The sequence below is a fragment of the Ailuropoda melanoleuca genome, chromosome 11, assembly GCF_002007445.2.
Source record: "Ailuropoda melanoleuca isolate Jingjing chromosome 11, ASM200744v2, whole genome shotgun sequence".
Classification (NCBI taxonomy): Eukaryota; Metazoa; Chordata; class Mammalia; order Carnivora; family Ursidae; genus Ailuropoda; species Ailuropoda melanoleuca.
Window position 1 is genome coordinate 70,669,879 of NC_048228.1, and position 9,825 is coordinate 70,679,703.

Sequence of the window (9,825 nt, forward strand, 5' to 3'; positions counted from 1 at the left end):
GAGCCCAAAGCCCAAGTCCTGCTGTCTTTTATCCCAATTTTGGTAGGGGGCTGGAGCCTGTCGGCCATGTCGCCTAGACCTAATGTTGATGTCCTGATATCCACAACTGCTTGCTGTGCCACAGTTATATAACCTAGTCTTAGTTTTCTTTCTCTGGAACAATGAGACTTATTCCTTCATCATCTTTTCTCATTCTCCTCAGGGGCTCTTCCACACTTCCATCTCTCTCCTTGAACCTCCTACCTCTCCCTTCTCTCAGTAGGAATCTTTGAATCAGTTCCTGAGAAAACCAAGACCTAAGGTAAGACCTCTTAGCTACCTCCTACCTCTTACTCATTTATAGACATCTCCCGTTGCCTCAGGGGAAAACTGGTCCCTTGCCCTAAACCTCCACTTGGCTGTAGGGTACTTCCTCCTGGTTTCTCTGGTTCCTCATTCCATCACCATCTCCCTTATCACATTTATCTTGAGGATGAAAAGTTCCTATACTCCACTTCAAGAAAGGAGGGGAAAGCAACAGGTTCATTGGCCACAGTAACATGTCAGTAACTACTAGAACTGGTTTTAAACTTGGCCCTGTTGATCAATGTCAGCTTTGTATCATCAGTACCCATGTGTGATATTGTGACTGATGATAAGAAATACATATTTGGTCTTGCTCCCAGATCCTGGCACAGTTCCTAAACCCCTTGGAAATTCCCTAAGTGATGAGAGAATTAAGAGGCCCTTTGTGATGTTAATGAGGTGACTTTAGAAAGTCCCTAGGTAACCTGAGGATAGGGCTGGCTACCTGGGGAACCAACCCTGTGATTAGAGGGTTGGAACCTTCAGTCCAACCCCATATCCCACCTCTGTAGAGGGGCTGGAGATTGTGTTCAATCACCAATGGCTAATGATTTAATCAACTGTGCCTATGGAATGAGCCCTCCATAAAAACCCTACCGGATGGGGTTCAGAGAGCCTCCCAGTGGGTGAACACGTGGAGTTTTGGGGGAAGGCGGCACAGTTGGGAGAGCCTGGGAGCTCCATGCCCTTCCCACACACCTTGCCTTACGCATTTCTTCCATCTGGCTGCTCCTGAGTTGTATCCTTTTATAATAAATTGGTAAGTGTAAGTAAATGTTTCTCTGAGTTCTATGAGCCACGCTAGTTGAGTTCATTGAACCCGAGGAAAGGCTGTGGGAACGTCCAATTTATAGCCAGTTGGGGGGAAGCGCAGTTGACAACCTGCTCTTGTGATTGTCTGAAGACGGAAGCGTGCACGCTCTTGTGGACTTGGCCCTCAACCTGTGGGATCCAACCAGGTAGATAATGGCTTGGTGGTGTGGGAAAACTCACCTACATTAGACCACGGCTTTGAAAGCCAGCGCCACACTTCTGAGTTGGCCAATCAGCAATATTCTTACTCCAGGGGCGCCTGGGGGGCTCAGTCCGTGAGGCGCCTGCCTTCGGCTCAGATCATGATCCCTGGGTCCTGGGATCCAGCCACGCGTCCTTGGGCTCTCTGCTCAGCGGGGAGCCTGCTTCTCCCTCTCCCTCTGCCTGCCACTTCCCCTGCTTGTGCTCTCTGTCAAATAAATAAAATCTTAAAAAAATATATTCTTACTCCAGTGACCTCAATTCTATGGCTGAAGTGAAGCCAGCCCATACATTCCCACTTCTGAAAAATCGGCCCATCACTGAACTCCGTGTTTCCCCAGAACTCTATAAAATCAGCAGAAGGGGGCACCAGTAAGTCCATCGGAGACCGGAGCAGCAGCAGCACGCACAGCATAGGGCTTACACACCTCACCCCTCCTCACAGCAACCTTTTCTCTACACCACGTGGCCCCTACCAAACTGCTGGAGGCAGAGACATCCACCTGAGTTTAACCCTCGCTCTCCCACCTTCCAGCCACGTGAGTTAACACAAGTTAGGTAAACGTTCTGAACCTTAGTTTCCTCTGTAGACTTCCCATGATTGTTGAAAGGTGTCTCAGGAGACCAGTGTAAAACACGCTCCCTCACTGGCCGCCTTCTCTTCTGCAAGGAGCTAAATGATGTCAGTAAGCCACCAACTGGTCTTCCTGTCTACATCCTTGGAATCCATTCCGGCTTGCTGGTAATCCACTCTCAAAACAAAATGCATGAGTCCGCACATGATATCAGTGTATAAAGTAGCAGAGATGATTGTATTGAACCAGAAAGTCTGACTTTTTTCTTCTTCACTGTCATGGGTCTGTCATCTGCAATGTCCTCTCACTGTGGTCAGAATTCAAAAAGTACTTGGCCTCAAAGACCATAAAATCCTGCCCCTTTATATCCCCAATTTTCCATGCTGCAGCAAGAGGGAGATAGTTGCAGGTGCCTTCTAGCAACTTCTCTTTTCACAGGGAGGGTGGTGGGGTAGGGGCAGACTGTAGTTATGCAACTGCTGAGCTGCAAAGATTCTGACAGAGGCACAGAATAACATGCTCCATGGAGGCTGGATGGATTCTGAGCAAGTAGGGAGAGCACAGGGTCTCTGCTAGCCCACACGCTCTCCCTGCACCTGAGACCGGGGTCTCTGGAAATTTGTCAGTAGGCAACCCCGTTTTCCGAGCGCTGTCCACACCTCGGGCCTGCTTGCTTCTCACTCCCCCCAGAGTTCCCCTCCCTTAAATCTCTTGGCCACACTGTCTCACCCTTCTCTCCTCCCAGCACCTTAGCTTCCCACTACCCTTGCAGAAACTTGGGGGTCTTCCTCCCATGGGTACCTTCCCTTCTGCGAAATGCCTAGCAGCTGGGCCTGGGGAAGGATACTCCTGGAAGACTGACCTCCTGTCTCCCTCCTGTGGGGAGTGAGCTGGGGTGCTGTGCACCCGTTACTTCCATCCGGGGAGTGGGCAGACTTAGGGCTAGTCTCCAGAGGAAGGCAGAGGGGTACACACTCTGGGAGAGGGAAAAGAGGGCATCTGTCACTTGCTAGAAGCCTCGCACTGGGTGGGAGTTTTAAACAACAGTCGGACATCCCCAGAGTGAACTTTGGGGATCTGGGAAGCCATTCTTCCACCAGGGAACATGCTTTACCGTCTCCTGCTTGATGTAGCTGCCTCAGTACATTCCATATCCTTTTTCATGAGATGTTCCTGCTGTTGGCATTTTTTCATCAGTTATATTGCTTTTGATGACAACCACAAACTCTCCCGCCCTGAAAAGCCCAACCTCTCTGCTGGCCCTATATGCTTTGTGTACCCTGCTAGACACCCCGAGAGTCATCCCATGCGAGTCCCCATCTATCCCTATACTGGCCAACTCTCCAAAGGAACTCTTGGCACCAACCAAGTGTCTTTCTGGTCTACCACTTATTTATAAGTGGCTCATGCCACTTACACCCATGCGCACAAGACCCCATGCCTGGAGGGCCTTCCAAATTTTTCAATCTATTGATTTTCTATTTATCCCTGCCCCCACTCTGCACACTTATAAATTTTAATGCCTGTGTTCCCAATTTCACGGAAGAGTTGTGCCTAACATACAACTGAGGTTTGTTGATACAATTATACCACAAATCTGAATATCAACCTCGATGAGAGGAATAAAGGAGGAGTAAGAATCTGAAGCATTTACGAGCACTCTGAGACATGCAGAATAGGGTGCTGAAAGGCATGTATTCTTCTATTGGGATTATCTGTGATGGGGTCATAACTTGTCCAAGTCCCACTCTCAAGAAGGTGTAGGTAGCAGCCCTCATGGGTAATGAAGCCAAAATAAATAATAAGCAAGTAGACACAAAATGGAGTGGCTTTTTTTTAGAGAGGGAGGGAGAGGAGAGAAGTGGGGAGGGGCAGAGGGAGAGAATCTTAAGCAGGCTCCAGGCCTGCAGGGCTCCATCGCACGACCCTGAGATGGTGACCTGAGCCAAAATCAAAGAGATGCTTAAATGACTGAGCCACTCAGGTGCCCCGAAATGCAGCGGCTTTTAATATGCTATGGAAAGTTGGCCACAAGTTTTTGGTGAGCTAGTTCACTGGTTGTGAATACAGCCGCAGCTCTCCTCCTCATCACTTATCCCAAGATTTCTAGAGAACACTAGTTTGAATTTCAGATATTCAAATTTAGGCCATTCTGAGATGTCTCTGCTAGAAAGTGCCAGAGGTAAAACACACACGTGCACACACACACACACACACACACACACACACACACCCGTCCTCAGCTCACTTTATTGCCCTGGTTCTTCACAACCCACATGCATCAGAGAGTGATTGCAAAGGGGTTTTTTCTAAAGGACTGAATACATTCCTTCAGAAGACATTACATTTTAAATGATGTTTTAAAAAATTTCCATTTAATTACTACAGACAATTTGTGTTTTTCAGTTTCCAATTACTATTCTCAGCATAGCCTCCTTACCCACTCCCTCTAATTTCTAAGCAAGTACTTGTACACTGGGATGGTTTTATTTTTTGTTATGGCAATTGAAGATAAATGTTAGGAACAAATTCTGGTGGGAAATAAACCAAACTATTTTCTGCTGAATGTGCCAAAAGTGGTGAACGAGCTCTTTTTGGATTACCTTCTGCCCTACAAGCTTCGGTTAGAGAGGGCCAGAAATCTCATGTATTATCTCCTCACGTGTTGGGCTTCTCCCCTTTCTGCATGTAACTAAGTTCCACGGGCAGTTCTTTTCTAAAGGGATCACAGCAGCTCTTCTCCCCCACCCTCTGCCTGCAAGTTATTCTACACACGAAGATACGGGGATAACGTTCAAGTGAGTCACACGGGATGACGTGATGCACATCGCGCCGTGGAGAGCATGTCCGGCCTCCCCGTGGGTTCAAACAGATCAAGAAAGGTGCTGTCCGGAAGTAGCTAACCCGCCTCCTCACTTCTGTAGCCCCAGGGCAGACTCCAGGACCTTCTATCTTTTCCAGTGGATCATGTTTTCCATTTTTCAGTTCACTTTCCTCTTTGTCCCATTATTTCAAAGAGCTGTCTTTCAAAATGCCTTTCCCTTGGAGCAACCATCCTGTAACCTCTTCCCTTCATGGGCCTGCCTGCAACACACCTCAAGCTGGGTGTGTGTGCATGCGTGCACGTGTGCGCGCGCATGGTGTAGAGCAGGTATTAGTGATCTATTTTCTCCCCAGTCTAACCTGTTCGTTACATTGCCGGAGAACTTTACTTCAATTCCTGGAATTTTTACGTGGATGAGTGTTGTCCAGCGAACCCCATCTCGTGTTCCTACTTTGTAGCACTGGATGGAGTGCCTCGTGGCTGCCTGCTGTTTGCTGTGGCCCAGGTTGGGTCCCCTGCCCTAGCACTGGTCATCTTCCACTGCTTGCCATCCGCACAGAATTCGGCTTCTCCTTTACCTCCATCTACCATCTGTGTCAGCATCTGCAAGAGCATTTTCTTGAATTGATCCCAGACTCCGTCCAAATTAGAGTTGGAAAACCATCGACATCACCAATTTGAACGTGTACCTGGAGATTGTTTTAGGAATCTTGTCTTCTACCTCCTGTCTTGCTTTCAAGCTTCTGAGAGTCTTAAAGTCTGCATTGGTCCTTGTGGGTTCCCTAACCTTTGTGAGGTTTCGTAGGTCCTGCCAATTCTCTGCGCAGCGCGAACTTGTGACTTGCTTCCTTCCACAAGCATTTTCTGGGCACCCACTCCGTGCCAGGGGTCGTGCCAGCAGCGACCTGATATCCTACTGTAAGACAATTTCAGAGAGTGATAACCGGGGCTGACACACGCTACAGACTAACTGGGTGGTAGTGCCAGGAGGCGGTAAAAATGGGCATTTCTGCCTGGCTCTGGCACATTGCACGCACTCAATTGTTAGCTCGGTGTTTTAGAAATACACAGCATATGGTTGTCTATCTTTTTAACTCACTGTCTGGCTGAGGAGTGTTTGTACTATATCTGGAACTGTTCCAGATTAAAAGAGACTGAAGAGGCAGGACAGCTAAATACAGGGCTTTTCCCCAGATTACAAATAATATTGCTAGCAAGGCCAATATTGGTACCAACAGAGAGATTTTAATCTAGACTGTATATTAGATAATAGAAATGTATCGGTGTTAAATTTCTTGAGTGTGATCATTGTATTGTGGTTATAAAAATGTCCTTGTTTTGAAATACGAGGTATGAAGGGTCATAATGTAATTTACTCTCAGTTCAGGAAAAAGGTGCATCTGTCCACAGAGAGAAGTGTATGTATGTACACACACATGCATACTCAGAGTGGCACAGAAAAGGTGGCAAAACGTTGACAAGTAGAAAATTCAGGTGCTAGGCACACAGGTGGGTTGAAGTTCATTATATTATTCTTGCATTTTTTTCCCGTGGCTTTGAAAGTCTTCACTATAAAGCGTTTGGCGCAGGGCGGGGGGGAGGCAAAAAAGTAAAAGAGAAAATACTTTAAAACTACCTTAAGTGGTTTTTGAAGCAAAATCCCGAGAAGAAATAATTCACAAGTCAGTTCTGAAACCAAACACAAATACTTTTTATTTATGGGATATCATTTTACATCAATTCCATTAAAACCTAAAACCAGTTTGCTGTACTCAAGTTAGGTGGCATAACAGTGTTTTAGTTAAGCTGGAGTCACAGGACTTGCACACGTCTATGGATGGAATGCAGATACTGACGACACGAAGCGTTCACAGTTACAGGTTGGCTGCTGTCCATTTAACAGTAACCCCCAAGGGAAAGATCTTATGATAAAAAGCAACCCACGTTTTGGTCTCATTTACAGACACCCAACATTTAGTTGGTCAATGAATTCTATACATTTATTATACAACATATGAAAGAATAAAAGATAAGGCTTACAGAGGTATTTTAGCAGTTGTAAGAATAAAAACCAAGGGCACAAACTAACTTGGAAAGCTTTCTGTATAAACTTCAAAAGCACTGGTAAAATGGACACGGAGAGGCAACAGATGTGTGTTGTTAAAGGAGAAGCTAGAGGTTGGTCTAGTCAGATTTGTAGAAACTTAATTCAGAGTTCATGCTTCGAGAAAGCTGCATGTAACATTACAGTGGGTGTTTATGGCAAATCAAATCATGAAATTTCTGACCTACCAGTAAACACCAAAAAGTTGTATTCCATGACGACAGAGTATTACAATGTGTAGTTCAAGACACAGTGGGAAGAGAAAAAGGGTGTAGACAGGTAAGAAAGAAAAACCAGAAGAAGGCACCCTAATTTCTTTAACATTGGCCAGTAAGTGTCTGATAACTGCTCAATTTTATGTAACTTAGGGACATTTTTAAGAGAAAAGTATCTTATTACTCATTTGGCCCCTTTTCCTCTCCCTCAAATTAACTGCATAAAATCAGGAACCAAGGGCAAGCACTCCAGTCATAGAGGTTTATTTTCAAGAGACCTCAAAAATTATCTGGAGTCATCTAAATATACAAGATTATCATCACTTTGGAATACTTACTTTCCATATTCTAGATCACAAATAGTTTTTCCTTGGGTTTTTTCCCCTTATCATCAAAATGGTCACTGTGGCTGACATGTTTAACATCTCCCCGTTATAATCCTTTTATATTAGGATTAATTGTGCTTAGCGTTTCAAAACATTCTCCAGTTCCTAACCATAGCTTTTAAAATCATTTCATCTATGATTTGTATTTGTTTAAACAAAACTATAGTTGATCAACTCTAAGAACTGTTACCTTTAAAGTGTGATTTTTTTTTAACTTTACAGGATACTTCTGAAAATGAATCAAGTTCTCCACAAATTCACACCTGCCTCTGGCCCATCGCCACTGGGATACCAGGCACCTGTTGGGAGGGAATCCCTTGCAACACATAGGTCCCAAGAGCTGTGCTTGCCATCAACATCTTCTATTCTCTTCGGATATTGATTTGTGCAAACTGGTTCAAAGTTGTAAGGTAGAGGCAAGTCTACCATTGCCAAGCAAGGAATGATTAAATCTGCTTAATCACTACAGAGTTTTCCACACTTCTGGTTTATTTCACAGCAAACCAAACCTTTCTATTTGGTAGAAAAAGGAAATGATTTCATTCTACCATATCATGATTTTGTATATGCACACACACCATATATACATACAACATTTCTGTCTTTGGTGGTTTAGTTAGGGAAAAAATAATATGAAAATCTGAACACTGTTTGCAAAGAAACTGTGAAATAGTGGTCAGGAGTAGCATTGTCTGTGTGCTTTACTCATTTAATGCCATGTAAAGGTTCACATTTAGCCTGAAAGATTTTTTTGGCCAGATTTTGCAATAACCCAACCCTCTTCCAATCATTATTCCATCACGGATCCTGCTCATCCCTACAGCATTCCCCTGTTCAAATGCACCATTAGCTTTTTACTCGGTTTAAATCATTAGACTTTTATGTTTTCACAAAACTTCAGGGACTCAATTAGTCATTCAATAGCACCAGATAGTTGAGGGGAAAACATGTTATCTATACATTTCCTCAGGAAGGGTAAGGCAAGGAAAAAAAAAAAAAGACATAAAATACAACCCTAAAACACCGTCCTGTTCACTCATCTCCTCATCCACATAAATAACGGCTATCACCTTTCCGTACAAATTACTCAGGTAATGAGTGACGAAGTGGCCCCTCCAGGAAAGGTCCTACTGTGTGATAAAGTGAGCTCAATGCTGGTGGTTTCGTGTCCACTGCCTGCAATGGACATTCTGCCAGGAAAAGCCTAGCATGAAAGAAAGAAAACAAAAGAAAACACCTCTCACTTACAGTACAGTTCTTTTTCCAAAAAACTAGAATGTTAGACACCATGAAAGCTTAACTAAAAATCCAAACCACAACGGAAAATGTTCTGCGGTTACAAACTGCCAGCAAACCATGAGGCTCCCACGGAGGCGGCAGGGTCAGTGTGACGCAGAAGGGCACGGGGAGTGGTGGCAGACCCAACACTGACTAGGAGAGGGCAGAAGGGGGACAAAAACCAGTAAAGGAAGTTTACGAGCGTTTCAAACTCATTTAAAAAAAGGTGCAATTTTAATTTGTTCATTTGTACCTATATTCAAACTACTACGGCTTTAACATCAGAGAATAAAAACCTACACCTTGCATGGTGGAAATGACCTGTGGCACGGTACGCGTCTACACGTTCAAATAAGGATACCTTTCATCATTTAAAAACACTCATATTTAAGTAAACCAAATTATATTTGGCAAAGGCCTCTGAAAAGTTCTGATTCCCACCTCCTTCCAAAAGTTGGCCTCTTAAACAATGAGGTTAATTCTGGCAACATTCGCTGATGGTAACAGTTGTTCTCTCTTGTGTTCTGAAATGCTACATCGGAGACCAAATGAAGTATAATTGGTTCATTTAAAAAAAGGGACTAGAAATATGCCACAAAAATTATTTTTACAATACAGTTTTGCAGAAATAATCTCTAGGTGAAGCTTTTTTCTTTTTATACACATATACAAAATTTAAACAGCAATATACACATCATCACAGTGAGGACGTTGGCAAATGTCACCAATCTGTAGTGTAAATACGAACTGCAGAGCAGCCTTCCAAGAGAACAATGCTACACAGCAAGCAGAGCTGGCCCATTCAAGCAAACACCAAAACGTCCCTGCAGAAGGGAGACAGTGCAAGAAAAGCAGCATGCGCTTTGATACAAACAGCAATTTATGGCTAATGGCTGACATATCTGTGGTAACAGTGACTCTCTCGCTGCTATGCATAAAGTCCTAGGACATCTGTTTGTCTTTATACCACTCCACAAATTCGTCCAACAAAACTGGCCCTGGAGAGAGAGAGAGAAAACAAAGCGGCTATAAGGCTCTTCCCAGTGAGGAAGAGTCCGGAGTGGGGGTGGGGGCGGGGGTGGGG

General features: G+C 44.4%; 1 protein-coding gene across 4 annotated transcripts in view; it reads right to left on the bottom strand.

Annotated features, from left to right (window-relative positions):
* Nucleotides 1-6,445: 6,445 nt before the first annotated feature.
* The window catches only part of DCUN1D4 (defective in cullin neddylation 1 domain containing 4), a 79,150-nt gene continuing 75,770 nt past the window's right edge, over nt 6,446-9,825 (bottom strand). For all 4 annotated transcript variants that reach the window (XM_019799841.2, XM_034671831.1, XM_011225244.3 and 1 more), the window contains one exon: nt 6,446-9,739. In XM_019799841.2, the coding sequence (XP_019655400.1) occupies nt 9,684-9,739 (56 nt within the window). In that variant the 3' untranslated portion in view covers nt 6,446-9,683. The remainder of the gene's footprint in view (nt 9,740-9,825) is intronic.